The 15,690-nt window shown below is 37.1% G+C and overlaps 1 protein-coding gene across 2 annotated transcripts in view; it reads left to right on the top strand.

Moving 5' to 3' along the window:
* The window catches only part of LOC111320874 (activin receptor type-2A), a 27,825-nt gene extending 12,135 nt beyond the window's left edge, over nucleotides 1–15,690 (top strand). Inside the window, exons 1-6 of one of the 2 annotated variants that reach the window (XM_022923602.2) lie at nucleotides 751–900; nucleotides 5,273–5,614; nucleotides 8,964–9,682; nucleotides 11,466–11,604; nucleotides 12,050–12,180; nucleotides 13,103–15,690. In XM_022923602.2, coding sequence (XP_022779337.2) covers nucleotides 843–900; nucleotides 5,273–5,614; nucleotides 8,964–9,682; nucleotides 11,466–11,604; nucleotides 12,050–12,180; nucleotides 13,103–13,300 — 1,587 coding nt within the window. In that variant the 5' untranslated portion in view covers nucleotides 751–842 and the 3' untranslated portion in view covers nucleotides 13,301–15,690. Of the gene's footprint in view, nucleotides 1–750; nucleotides 901–5,272; nucleotides 5,615–8,963; nucleotides 9,683–11,465; nucleotides 11,605–12,049; nucleotides 12,181–13,102 lie in introns of those variants that run through there. The other variant, XM_022923603.2, reaches the window with a different exon arrangement.

Below are 15,690 nucleotides of genomic sequence, written 5' to 3'. Positions count from 1 at the left end.
AGTCTTCACAAGTACGGTTAGCCCAGTCACAACACATGGTAAATATGATAACACATACAGCGAGCTAAAACGTCAAGATATTTTGAGTAAATCACTCTTCGCCTCTAATAAAAGCGATTAGACACAACCGTTGCCAATAGATCAATACGGTTCTGCATTTGTTCCGAGCAATCTCTCTGCAAACCCAAGAAGAATTCGAATACAGTTTTTACTCTGCCGCGGAAATGATTGAGCGTTCTTCTAACATTGAATCCTTCCTTCTTCTTGTTATTCCAAAATGATCAATTCCTGTTAAACATACTAAGGAGAAAAAAAAGCAAGACGAGATAAGCTTATTTTGTATTTCAGCATCGTTGATTTCCGGTTTAAGTGAATAGTCGATTTTCTACAATAAAAGAACAAATGAAACTCCACCGTCTCGATCGAATGTAAGTATAGCAATAGACAGATGTTGACATAGACGTCTCAATCGAATAATCAATCGAAAAGACGCTATATTAAAAAAAATTAAGCTCAAATTTTCTGCGACTAAGTTGCCGGTAAGCGAAACTCGTCGATCGGAGTGAATTTTACGCGCCTTTTGAGCGAATGGCGGTGTTTATCAGACAGTTCAGTTATTAGCCAATCCAACCAATCATAAAAGGAAGAGATAAATGAAATGTCAGTCAGCTTTTGGACTTTATTAGCCTTGTACATGGGTATGACCAATAATCTGCACAAGAAGCCATCTAATGGCAGCACGTGATTAAATCTGTCAATCAAGCGCCACAAGAAGTAGCATACGGGGTTTTACTGTTCCATGCTTAGGAAAGTTTCGGTCAGTGAGAAAGTCATACGGAGATATGAACGTTTGCAATTTTGTAGTGTTTTTCCTGCTGTCGCCAGCTGTATACTGCTTAGGTAAGTAAAGAGGGTTTTCAAAGGGATTGTCCTAAGTCCTGCATTGTCAGATTAAATCTGATCTAGAATGTTAACTTTCCGAAATGTCTCCAATACACGAGCTTAAACGGTCGAACAGAAATCTATGCTTTTTTGTCCACAATGACATATCTGCTATGGTATCCCGGTTTTACGCAGATCATAGCACGCAATCTCGTTATTCGTCGATTTAAAGGGAATCGGAGCATCCCGGTGGTTTTGTTTGCTGTTTTGGATGGTATGGTCGGGGAATTTTGTCTCGTACCAACCTTGTTTTGGTGTGTACGGCGAGAAATGTAGAAATCGTGACATGCATTGGAAATTACGGATGCCTTGTTGTTTACATGTTTCACTATTGATGGGATCTTCTTGTTCAATACTTCTGTTCCTCTCTCAAGCTCACTAATTTTTCTTTGAAATTAAGGAATAATTTGAAAGAGTTTTGAACACTTTCCACTGTTTAGAAACATTGTCGCCGTAAAGTACAGGCTTACTAAAGGTTAAATGTTGTGACGAGCTGTTTGACATCAATGTACACGGGAACTTCAATTAGTAGAAAATCGCTTTCAAGAGAAGATTTTAATGGCTTGCAATCGTAGTCGATGACGTGTAATTTTCCTTGAAATTCTTTCTCTACCCCTGGCCATTGTAAAAAAATTTGTATCTTTTTATTTAAGATGCAATATTCTACCTAGTGACAGAGTAACTGCTTCGTATTTGAATCGAAGGTCATTGTTAATGAATTCACAAAACAAAGGTATTCCGTTGCGTTGCTTTTACGTTGCCTTCGGCTTTTTATATATATACCTTTTTTTTCTTTTTTTTTCTTTTTTTTTCCCGGAGACCCAATAACAGCATAGCCATGCTTCCTCTACTTTGCTTACATGCGTTTGTCCCCGAAGACCCTTTTTGAGATTTGTTTGTTTTCCTTCGATTCGCGTACTTTCATAAACAAACGCTCGCATGATTTTGGGCGCGCTTATCTAGCTGCCATTCATTAAACTACAATTTATCCAATATATAAATCTAGATTTTTCTTTAAAAATATGCTTTTGTGATACTAGTTCCTTCTACAATGATCGCTTGCCAGAAAACGTGACTCCCGTAATAGTTGGCTGCCAAAGCCCTAATCGATAATATTGACTTAAGGACAACAAAGTGAGGCTTGCCTATCAATTGTACATGGTTTAACAAGGTGGATGTCGCTTTTAAGCCCTTGTGAATTTGTTATAATATCCTGAATCCGGAAAATCCTAACCGACGTGCCCTCGTGTCAAATTTAGCTCGAACCGGTGGTCCGGTATGTTAAAGAAACGATGTTGTACAACGCGCAGCCGACTTCTATCCTAAGTCTTTAATATCGATTTCTACTGTTTTGATATTGAGAAATATCTCAGGGCTTTTCTGCTTGGATTTAATAGTTTCCGAGTACATTTTTCGCTTGTCTTTACTGTCTACAACTTCTATAATCCCTGCTTCCAGCTGAAGTATTATTGCAGTTTACGCCAAACATGTGATGATGTTTTAAAAAGATATCCTACAAGATTGAAAAGGGCAGCTTCGTTGACCTCTCTTTAGTGATCTGTGTATAAAGCTTTGATTTTACACTGTGTGAATCTGTAAAACATGTTGCAATATACAGCTGAAAGTAAAAGAGGAACGGGTGAAACCAGTTACAAAGTTTTTCTTTTTTTTATGAATAATCTTCCCCTTTTTTGTTGCTTTTCTTTTTTTTTAACCCTCAATATAAGTAGCATTCTTTTCTTGATGATCAGTGATTAAGACGTCTAAAATTCAGAATGGACCATTTGTAATTTTATCTCCCATATGCATATTTTCTTCTGTGAAAAGTGGAGTATGGTTTAAGCTGCTTTGTTGCATTGTTATGCTGCATTTTTGTTTCATGGGTCAGTGTTCTTTTGTAGGCATTACACCCTTAGGTAAATAGCGCACAGGTTTCTAACTGGTGTTTATAAAAAGTCCCAGATCTTTCAATGAAATTTAAAATTTTTTATGAGAAGTGTCCCAAGGTGGACATAATTAAAAAAAACAAGGCCAGGTGCATCACGTTGGATAATATAATGGTACTAAACAGGATATTGTGCAACATCTTAAAATTGCATGCCTGGATGTTTTTGCATAAGAAATGTCACCCAGAAACAGTCGCAGTAGGTCAGTATCTTTTTTATTAAATTAGTTTGAAATAATTGTTTTGAATAATGTTTTGTTTTGCAATTATCATTATTTGAGAGGAGAGTGACCCAATGCCACGAAATGAATCAGTATAAGCATCATTTATTTAGCAGTGTTGTTTACTTAATTAGTGTTTGAGAAGTCCACGAGGACTCATAAATCATTGAATGAACAATTTCAAGATCTTGTGCAATCTTTTCAAAATGTTCTCAGCAGCATGTGGCTTTTGTTCATTTTGTTACATGCACATCAGACAGCTGTGTGCTGGTTTGAAAGGTAAACTTCATGTTCCGTAAAACAGGTTAGCTCTGCAATTCTGAAACACCCCAGTTATCTATGACATAGTTCTCCATTCTTACAAGCTACATTTCTTTGTGAAGTTGAAGAGAGAATCTAGTGATAGTTGTGTCAGTTTAACTTGTAGCAGAATGAAATATTTGAATATAGAGGGAAAGTAGCTTGTTCCTTGGGTGTGGTCTAGCTAACTTAGGCCAGTTATTACTGCATTAGCAAATTCGCGTATAGTCACAAATAGTATACTCGGACTTGTTGTCTTATTTACATATCAAGTATGAGTTATATCTTGAGTAAATTATTTGTTATCAGAATCCTTTACAGGGAACCCAGCATTTGTAAACAGTTATCTTGCTCCTCACATGTGGTTTTACAGCATAGCAAATGTATCATATAATTATTGCAGAGACCATTGTGCAGTGTTTGAGTGGTTCATTTTCTTCATAGCATGACAGAAAGCATTAAAAAAAATCATGTCTTCGGCTCTGTAGAAAACAGCTCATTAATTCAAAGTTTCTCTAATGCACTGATCAAATTGACTTCTTTTACAAAGCTGGGCACAGGCAAGAAGCCATGGTGAAACGAGTTTGAATGGAGATTCACTGCAAACTCTGAGAAAATGTCATCTTGGGCATTGTGAGGCACAAAATAAGCTATTTTAAAAGACATCATTCTCTCTTTGATTCAAAGCATGATGGGCCCAGCAGCAGTATTGCATCATTTCTATGCAAAGGAATTTTAATGAAAATTTGCTGGCAGGCAAAAACTGTCTGAAAAATAACGAGTTAACAGGACCACAGCAGTGAACAAACAAACACAGCTGTAAGAAACTCAAGAAGACTAAGGGACACGTGGTCCAGCTAAACCGCCCATTTTTACTGTAAATACAATGCCCATTCAAATGAACAATGGCCAGTTCATAACAGAGAAAGCATTTGGCTAGCTCATTCATACTAATTTCTCAAACACATCCAAGAATAGAGGGGTATGCTCATCTGTCAGAACCAATACATGTATGTGCTTAAATGTGCACTATACATGTTTGATGCACACACTTTGGTCCCCTTATCTTTGAGCTGCACTAACTAAGTATGGTTAGCCCCTACAGCAAAATATTTGGCTCGAGGTCATGACACTCAGACTGAGTCCTTTCAAGGTCTGTGCTGCACGAGCAAAGGCTGTGGTAAATATTTTTCCATCTGGTTCAATCCAAGTCTCACTACAAGCATTTTACTACAATATTGCTGCCCTCTTCTTTCTCTTTTTTTTATCTCTTTCTTTTCTCTTTCTTCTCAAAGGGCCCAAAAGCTTTTTCCAGTCCTTGGCAGGCCATTCCATATCAGCCTGTCTGTTTTTAAACCAGACCAAAACGATTTACAAGTGTTTTAAAGCAATAAATGTTTTTGAAAAACTATTATAATGTTTTCATTGGTCATCTATCCTTTTTTCTTTTTTTTTTTGGGGGGGGGGGTAGGGGTATACAAAGTGTTGAATTCAAGACTTAAAGTTGTCAAGGAGGTGTTTGGTTTTTTTTTTTTTTTTGCCTGCAGCTTCAATTTTTCAAAAATTCTGTTCATAGCCTATACACCATAGCCCTTCTATATCTAACATGAAGCAGTGTCACTTAATGACATAAATTAACACGGTTCACTTTACAATTATAATAGTTTTTTTCTTGAAATTCTGTCAAAATGTCTTGATACAGTCATTTTGATTAGTATGTCTTCAAAATTTGTAGTAACCTTGGTTACCCAACATACTGATCAAGTCTAAATAATTTAAATAAAGACATTGAGGTCTATTATGGCCCCAGTTTTATCTTGTTTCAAAAGGGAATTCCTCAACCCAGACTGACATTTCTTTACAGGGGATTCCAACAGTGATGGAAAAAGTCCTCGACTGGTGTGTCAGTCCTGTGACAATGCTAATAGCAGCCATAGTGAATGTACATGGAGAAATAAAACTTGTGACAAAACAAGTAAATACTGTTACACAATGTGGAAAAATAACTCTTCAAGGAGAGGATGGACACAGAAGGCAGGCTGCTGGCAACAAAATATCAGATGTGAAGAGCCATTTTGTTTGGGACAAAAAACTGCCCATGGGAAAAATCTTTTCTTTTGCTGTTGTAATAAAAATCTCTGTAATGGGAATTTCAGTATGCGCCCAACCCCTGTGACAACGACGTCAACAGTGACATCTGAACCAAGTAAGTTGAGAGTTGAAGATTTTTCTATCCAGATATTTAAGGTTTAACTGAGAAATCTTTTATTCACCATATTTACATGAAGTAATTTAACTTACTTCTTCCAAAAGTTAATCTTAAAACATGTAAGAGGCAACATGTTAAAGGTATTTTACCACACTAGGCAGTAATTTTGCAATCTGAATAAAGGCTGATAGTTTCTAAAGAAACTGTTTGGGACTGTGTCGGTGGGGGTAAGGAAATAATTTGGATATATCAAAGTTGAAATGGTAAACTGGCCACTGTAATGATTACAAAAGCTGACGTTTTGAGCATTAGCCCTTCGTCGGAGCGAATGGGCTAACTTTCACTCCGACGAAGGGCTAATGCTCAAAACGTCAGCTTTTGTAATCATTACAGTGGCAAATTTACCATTTCAACTTTGTTGATATATCCAAATTTTGCAATCTGATGGGCCAACTTGCTATTGTCCATAAGAGTACAGAAAATGCTGCTCTTGTCAATGCAATCATCGCACACCAAAAGAATTGTTTTATTTGACATTGATATTGTGGTAAAAAAATCAAATTGAAAATGGTTTAGTATTCTTATTAACAAAAGTATTCATCATCACAATGGACAAAATTTGTTGCAAAGCCAGGTGAGTCCACAACATGTATCTGGGCAGAAAATTTGAATGGCAAGATTAACCTTTATGAGTATGCAAAGGCCCTATTAATATTTTATTTATTTTATTTATTTATTTAATCTTTATTTAAACGCAATCAATTCATCAGCCTATAAAAATACCTATCACATACGCTAAGATATTTAAAATTAAAAGTACATACTATAACACTAAAGCTGTTTTCTGTGAATGCCATGCGTTAGACTTAAGAATGTCATTGATCTTACGTTTAAATAACCCCAGAGAGTCTGTGTTCCTTATATCGCGTGGTAGACTGTTCCATAATGTGGTGCCGTTGTAGCTAAAGCTTTTTCTGTAATAATTAGTGCGCGGTAGTTGAACATTGAGCTTATTTTCAGAGTCCCTGAGGTCATAAGCAGAGTCACGCCACATAAACTTTGAATATAGATACCTTGGAGCTAGCCCGTGCAGACATCTAAACATCAGGGTGGCTTTATGGATTTCCTGCTGGCGTGCAAGATTTTTCCACCCAAAAAACTCGAGTAGCTCAGTTGCCTTCAGCATCATAGTTAGAGAATGTCAACACACAGGCTGCTCTATTCTGCAACTTCTGCAGTTTGTCTCATAGCGTTTTCCCACAGCTACCCCAAACAATGTCACAGTAATCAAAGTGAGGTTTTACGAAAGCTTGGTAGATGAGATGTAAGGTTGATGCTGGGATCAGGTGCCTAATTCGCTTTAGGGCCCCAATACTAGAGGCGATCTTTTTCGTTAGTTTTTTGATGTGACTATGCCAATCAAGTTTATCGTCTATTATTACACCAAGCGATTTTGTAGCTGTAACCTGGCTCACTTGAGTATTGTTCATTCTAATTGTTGGTGAAGCTGTGAGAGTATTCAGTCTCTGCCTCAACCCTATTAGCATGAATTCGGTTTTAGTCATGTTCAGCCTGAGTTTGTTTGCTTGTGGCCAGTTGAAGACGTTTTCTAGGTCTTCATTTAGACAAAACTGAACGTTCTCAAGATTGCTTCCCGCATATGTGAGGTGCGTGTCATCGGCATACATTCTTGGTTTACAATATCAGTGTGATCTGATGTGAAACCACATTTGTCCATTCAAAGAGGCATTGTTATACTATGATTGTTGTGAGTTTGTGGATTTATATTTAGATCAAGCTAAAACAAAACATTTTTTGCCAAAATAGCACATGTCACAACCTTGCCATGTCTGAGATTTTTTTTGTGGTTACGCTTAAAATGGCATGTCACAAAAATCACTGCGGAAGGTCTATCTCATCATAAACTAGGTAAAACTTAAATGAAAAACTATCATTTTCCCTGGAGGACTCAAAAGATTCTGTGTGCAATACGTATGGTGCACGATCCTTCGCAGTAGATAGCGCTATTTATGCAATAGCAAAAATCAGACCTGAAGAAAATCAGGCCTGTATGGGATTCGAACCACTGACCTCTGCGATACTAGTGCAGTGTTCTACCAATTGAGCTAACAAGCCAACTGGGAGCGGGCCGTTAAGTTGATTCGTAACAAACCTGTGATGATAAATCAGATACAATGAATATATATTCATTGTATCTGTGTGCAATGTTGTTCAAGATGAAATAAAAGTGAACACATCTGTTGCTTGTTCATATATTAAGCAAAATTGCTTCCCATTATGGCTTGGCAATTGAGAGTGGAATTTAGTTCAAATTGGTGACCTCTGTTGCACTTTTTAGTTCCTGAAATACAGATTTCTGGCCATAGTGACCCAGGGTTTTAGCTAAGAAATCACACTGCTGGCTGAAATTTCAAGTGAGGTGGTTCAGAGTAGGAGAACAACAGGCCATTTTACAGTTGTGTACTTAGTTGCCAAGTCTTTGATTCAGAGTGAGGCCGAAGGTGACCTTGTTGTGATAGAGACCTGTATCTACTTAGTATGATAACAAAGTGATTTACATGTGAAAGGCTGCAAGGTTTGTATCATAACAAGGTCACCCCTAGCCTCACTCCTGATCAAAGGCTTGGCAACCAAGCACACAACTATAAAATGGACTATTGTGAGTGTGTGACCTTATAAGTGCCTCTTAAGCTTTATCAAGCAATCGCCAGCCAAAACTCCAGCCAGTGATCGTCACTTTTTCATTGTGAATTTTGCTGGCAGCCAGTACTTATCAACAACCCCGGCGACCAAAAGGATCCTGGTATGGAGCACCTTGCTCCTTACCAGGCTCCTTTGCTTTGTACCAGCTATCACACCTTTACCGATAGATATGAGAAGCATGAGAATGAGAATAATGTGGCAAATTTGATGATGATAGCACAGCAAAAAATTTGCAACACAACTCACCTATCCCTTTGGACAAGTGCAGTGTCCAGGTTACAAGCTAACTTGTCCCAAAAACCTGGTACATCAAATACTGGGTATGAAGCAGAATTTGTCGGAAAGTAATGGTTGCACTTCAGGAAACGAAATGAGACACAAGTTACATACACAAAATTATATCTAGTTTACTGTCTGTAAGTAGTACCTATTTTTATGTGGAGCAAAGATAATATAACCTCCCAGTTAAGTGGTATCTGTAGCATGTTAATTCTTGCTGGCAGGGCAAACTTTTTGTACATGTTTTACCAGCAAAATCTGTTGTAATTGATTTTCATGGGACACTTTTTTTAGCCCTTAAGTGTTTCATGGTATTAAAACTTTTGCTCTTTGTTCTCAACAGTAACTAGTGAAAGCAGCATTCGAAATACAAGCAATCCTTCTCAACCTAACAGAGGTGGCACAATGTACTATTTAGTGGTTCCATTTTTTGTAATAGTAGTTATTCTGGTAATTGGGTTTTTTATGTATCGCCGCCATAAAACAACATTTCCGACCCGTATCCTGGATGAAGAACCACTCAACCCAACCCCTCCACCGTCCCCAGAGCTGGGCTTCAGACCCATCCAGCGTGTGGAAGTCATTTCCCAGGGACAGTTTGGCACAGTATGGAAAGCAGATTATCTAGAAGATGTAGTTGCTGTAAAAGTTTTCCCAATGGCTCACAAGACTGCTTGGGTCTGTGAAAAGGATATTTACACAACTTGCAACATGAAACATGAAAATATTCTTAAATTTGTTGGGGTAGAGAAGCACAACAATGGCCCTAGTGCTGAGCTGTGGTTGATAACAGAGTATCATGAGCATGGATCACTTGGCGACTATCTTAAAAGCCATGTAATAACCTGGACAGAGCTGTGCTCTATGGCAGGCAGTATGGCTAATGGCCTTGCATATCTGCATACAGAAGTACTAGAAAATTATTTCAAACCCTGCATAGCGCACAGAGATTTCAAAAGTAAAAATGTGCTGGTCACAAAGGAGCTAACCTGCTGTTTGTCTGATTTTGGACTGGCAATGAAGTTTGACTCAGGTGGGGACCCTGGGGAGACACATGGCCAGGTGAGTCAAGCTCTGATTAGCTAAGGGTACTGGTTGCAGTATAGACAGCAGTGCAAAGAGGGTATGGTGAGCTAAACCTGGGGAGACTCAGTCCTCCCTGCCACCTTTCAATGCCAAGGATATTGCTATGGCAGCATACAATAAGTTTGGCAAAACATTTAGTCTCACATTCTTTTCAAGTCTTTTCATCAGTATTGTGCTAAGGCAAAATTCTATGCTATAGAACATTTATCAGATACAACGAATATATGAAGTTCATATATTTTGAACTGCGGTATTAAATACGTATGATGCACGATCCTTCGCAGTAGATAGCGCTATTTATGCAATAGCGAAAATCAGACCTGAAAAAAAATCAGGCCTGTACGGGATTCGAACCACTGACCTCTGCGATACTAATGCAGCGCTCTACCAATTGGGCTAACAAGCCAACTGGGAGCAGGCCGTTAAGTTGATTCGTAATAAACCTGTGATGATAAATCAGATACAATGAATATATGAAGTTCATATATTTTGAACTGCGGTATTTAATCTGATTTATCATCACGGGTTTATCACGAATCAACTTAACAGCCTGCTCTCAGTTGGCTTGTTATCTCAATTGGTAGAGCGTTGCACTAGTATCGCAGAGGTCAGTGGTTCGAATCCCATACAGGCCTGATTTTTTTCAGGTCTGATTTTCGCTATTGCATAAAGAGCGCTATCTACTGCGAAGGATCATGCGTCATACATATTTAATACCGCAGTTCAAAATATATGAACTTCATATATTCATTGTATCTGATTCATCATCACGGGTTTATTACGAATCAACTTAATGGCCTGCTCCCAGTTGGCTTGTTAGCTCAATTGGTAGAGCGTTGCACTAGTATCGCAGAGGTCAGTGGTTCGAATCCCGTACAGGCCTGATTTTTTTCAGGTCTGATTTTCGCTATTGCTTAAATAGCGCTATCTACTGCGAAGGATCGTGCATCATATGTAAGAACATTTATCATTTGAACAGCTCTGGCCTGTGTGTTTAAGAAGCTGATGTACAAATGTTTTGGTAAATTTGTGTAAGGAGAGACATTTGGCTTACTGTATGTTATAAACCCTACCCCCCCTCCCGTCCCTTCTCACTTCTGCACAGTATACTATTATATTAATAACAATGCAGTCATCGGTATATTAGCATCTCCATTTCCCTGGTATATTAGCATCTCTATTGCTAGAGGCCTAACAAGCCTCATTTTTATCTGAGTCTAAATAAAGTCGTCATCATCAAGAGCCACTAGCTGGCCAAAACTGCTGGCTAGTCTGCTAACATTTTACCATAACTACTGATGGTTCCACAATCAGAATTTTTGTAATGGTTAGTGCAAAATTTATGGAATTTTTAGGACATTTAAACTGAACTGCACATTTAACCTTGCATGTGAGGTAACAATATAATATTTGTATGCTGTTCCAAAAAACAAGATCCTATGCATGTCTCTTAGTCATCATTTGGCAGCCTGAAATCATGAAATGGTCTCTACAAATCAAAGTTGTAGTGAGAAAAAGACACTTAGTGCAGTATTGCATATGAACATCTACTGACCACTCAGTAGACTGAGCTGCATATACTATGCTCTTGGATAAGCTACCAAAGGCTAGGCATTTTCTATTCTGAAATCAGGATATGCTATCATGGTAGTCTTGCAAGACTTCTGGCACTTTTACTGATAGTTCATAATTAATGAAGCCCACCCAAAATATGGCTTAGATTTGTAAGTATTAATTTCTCATAATTCAATTTTTACAGGTTGGAACAAGGCGTTACATGGCACCTGAAGTGCTAGAAGGAGCAATCAGCTTCACAATGGAGTCATTTTTGTACATTGATATGTATGCATTTGCTCTTGTTCTTTGGGAATTGGTGTCCAGATGTACTGCTGCTGATGGTGAGAAAATCTTTGAATACTGTACCAGTAAATTTGCAGCTCGCCTGTAAAGATCACTTCTCTACTTAGTTATTATCTGCAGATCAAAAAATCATTTATTTCATTTGATTGTGATCAGATTTCTCTGTGGGAGCAACAAACCTGCTAAAATCTGCCTCACTACCAACATGTAGCTCCACAGCTCAGTTGTTAGTAGCTTTCAGCTAGTATCTGGAAGGCTTGAGTTCCAATCCTGTTGAAGCTGGAATTTTTGTACCTTTTTTTTCTGTAATTTCTTAAGCTATAGCCTACTGGTGAAGATCTTTTATATTTTTTTTTTACTTGAACACTAGGTGCAGTTCTAAACATGACTCATTTCAATTTATTGTGATAGAAATAGTTTAGTTTCACATGCCACAAAAAATCATTTGCTTTGATTCTAAGGTGAAGAATGTGTTTTTGTCAGGTCCTGTCGATGAATACAAGTTACCATTTGAAGAGGAAATAGGGTCACATCCTTCCCTCGAAGACATGCAGCAAGTTGTAGTGCAGCAAAAAATCAGACCTAAATTCCGACCAGACTGGTTTGTTCACTCGGTAAGAATGTTTGCCTTTTACATCCTATTACTGGGCTGGGGGAATTATGCGCTGCTGCAAAAGCGCATAATTTTAGCTCAAATGCATAATTTGCATAATCCTGTAAAAAGTGCATAATTTCCGCGTAATTCTCAATATTTCAAAAAAACCATGTCCTAAAAGATAAATTTTCCTACCTTCAAAACTTTTTAAAATAGTTTTTTCAAATTGTAGTGAATTTTGATGGCAAAAACAGTATTTTTTATCGAAAAATCATGTCAAACTCGCAGGGAAACAAGTAAAATTGAACAGGCCTCTTGTCTTTTGCTGCTGGAGACCTGGGCTCTAATTGTTGGCTTACAAGCAATATGATTGGAGGAAAAAGAACCAATCAACGCTTCCGAAAGAAAAATGGTGCCATTTTGGTAAATTTATTCCAGAAAATTTCTTTTCTGTTCTTTTCGTGTTTAAAATGGAAAGTTTTTTCAAACCAAAGAAAAAAAATTACAACATAATGGCCAAAGAGAGAGTTAAGCAATATCCTGGTAAATAATTATTAATAATTAGGTTTTCTTAATATGGACTTACATATAAATTTAAAATATATGTAAAATTCAATACTTTTAATTAATATAGCACAACTTGCATAATTTGTGCATAATTTGCTAAATTTGGCATATAATCACAAAAAATGGTGCATAATTTCTCGTAAAATAGTGCATAATTCCCCCAACCCTGCAATAGTCAGTATGCATATTCTCCATATTGTTTCCATACCTTCCTAAAGTGCTGACAAGGAGAATTTTGTTTATCAATCAAGAGTTTCTTTATTGTGATTGTGAGAAGAAATTAGATGCTTGTCATATTCAGGGGTCAAAAGGATAAAGAGAGCTCCGATAATCTTAAAAACTTAAAATAATGCTTATATATCATTTGTATGTAGAGCATGGCTAGCCTTCTTCAAACAATTGAAGAATGTTGGGATCAAGATGCGGAAGCCAGGTTAACAGCTCAGTGTGTCGCAGAAAGATTATCTCAATTCAACCCAAATTCAAGCCTTGATTTGGCGCATTCCCCTATAGTAACAACAGTAGTAAATAACACCAACATTACTGCGTCATCAAAGGAGTCATCAATATAAACAAGAGCAAATTATTTCAATATGAAGCATCTGCAGGAAGCAGTGAGTCTGCTAGGTGAGTATCAGGAATACTTACACTTGCAGACGAGTCAGGAAACTCGGAGTTTTAAACACTGTGGATCAGAGTTTGACTACAGGGCAGCAAATTGATGCAATACAGTAAAAAGACAAGTATCCAGCAAAAGATCTGCGCCATTCAGCCAGCAGATAGGTACTGAGTGCTGTCCACTGTTTGAGCAATGTCTCATAGAAAGCATATGTTGTAACTATTAAGACATTTTAGTAATCTGAGGTATACACGCTTATTGATCTTTTAAGTAAACATTTTGGTGGTACTGTTACTGTTTAATTCAAACAAGAAACACAGCATTAACACTAAAACTATCTTTAACTAGAAACTTTTGGCAATTTTAAAAGGTGAACAAGGTTAATGGAATTTCTTTTTTATTCATCTTCTCCATGAAGACAGGTTCCTATTTTAAACACTGGTGTACCATACTGTTCAGCTGTTATTTACAAGCCATATGTAGATACATTTATTTTATTTACCAAAGGTGTTATATTTATCCATCATTGATTGTGACGATCTCACTGATCTTTATCCTAGTGATGTGAATTTGCTATAATATCAATATTTAGGGAAGGGAAAACTTAAATTTGTCATTTTGCTATCAGGATTGTATACTGGTATGTTCAAGTTTTTTGACTGTACTATTTAGACAGGGTTGTCAAAATATGCCAGCAACCGGCACATTTCACATTCTTCTCTGAAAAATATGCCAACTATTACAAATGCTCTTGGCTGAATTTTTAGCATGGAAGTGTGACTTTGTGCTGCCTTCTTTGTATCACAAACTGGTTACTCAATTTTTTTGACAACCCTGTTTACAGGTGTGTATAAGTTGCTGGGGGATTATACAGATGCACCTCTCTGTACAGTCTCGGATCATTTCCCATTTTTCCAAAATCGCTAAAAGCATTGCTTATGATTTTGAAGTAATAATTTTCAAAATTGATGCAGAGAAATTTTTTGATGTTGTTGAAGAGGAAGCTATAAAGAATAAAAGGAAACTCGGTTGTTTTGATAATCCCCCAAGTACTTATATTAAAACAGTTATTCTCCTCAGGCTTGGCTATTGTTGTCGAGAAGCCTCTGTGGTCTTGTCTGAGGGATTATTCGTCTCTCCTGGGGCAGAGAATTGGCTAATGGCCATCATTGACTATTTGTGATCCATCTGTAGTGTGTGACCAATTAAGTGAAAGTTAACATGTGGTTAAGTATTAATCTGCATAATTTTATTGTCTTTAAGCAGATTGAGAAAGGGATCAATACCATTTCATTTCTTGAGATCCATGTAAAACCATTTTTTCTTGCTTTCAGTATTCTACAGAGAAAAGTACATTGATAAATGATCCTAATAACTCAGACAAAGATATAATTGGACAATTTTAAAATTCTGTTATTCTGATTCTTTTAGTCACTTTGACAGTTTCTTAGACACTTAAAAGCAATGATAAATTATTACTGAATTATTGATTATTAACCAAGCATTCATCTTGCCTAAAATAATCCACATGTCAATCAGTGTATCTCCAATTCTTAAAAAAGGCTTTTTACATTATATCTCTCAGAGGCTGAGCTAGACCTTGACCCAGTGGGGGGTGGGGGGGGCTGGCTCCCCAAGTCTCCCCCCTTGATCCACCACTGTCTGTATTCAAAACCAACTGTGCTTACATAATGATGAATTCCTTCACTAGAGCATTGAACATTTTATTTTTGAAGGGAGTGGGGTAGGGGGTGGAATTATCATCAAAAATATTGTTTTCATGGGAGAGAAAAACAAAGAAAAAATTTTCTCACAAAACTGCCCAAAACAGGAACATTTACTTAAACATTTACCCCTCCATGAATAAAGTGGTTCACATTTCTCAATTTCTAATTTATTGTCCATTGTCGAAGAAAAAAATTGTGACTGTATCTACATCATGGTAACATTCTCGAGTTATTTGTTACACCAAGGCTGAAAAAATTTAAATTTAAATGGGAAAGAATATGGTCTTTCCTATTTCAGAGATACGTACTCAATACTAATCAAAGTTGTACAGAAAAGACAACAACCTCTTGTTACTGTAAATAGTTTTAAGTATTTTTACTACGCATTTATCATATTGTTGTTATATTCTACAAATCGATATCTTAAGATACGCATTTACCGCGGTCTGTAAATAGAGTTCTACTGTTACAGCTCGGTAAGAGCTCCTGAATTAACGAAGCTCGTATCCAGGGTCCGCTCTTGCCTAATGCTAGAGAGGAACCTGGGCATGACAATGAAAGAAACCATATCAGTTTGAAAATAAGAAAAGGTTTAGCTATTAAACTTGGAAACTTC

This window comes from Stylophora pistillata, chromosome 12 (assembly GCF_964205215.1).
Source record: "Stylophora pistillata chromosome 12, jaStyPist1.2, whole genome shotgun sequence".
In the NCBI taxonomy this organism is placed as follows: domain Eukaryota; kingdom Metazoa; phylum Cnidaria; class Anthozoa; order Scleractinia; family Pocilloporidae; genus Stylophora; species Stylophora pistillata.
Note: the sequence above shows the minus strand (reverse complement) of the source record. Positions and strands in the feature narration are given on the sequence as shown.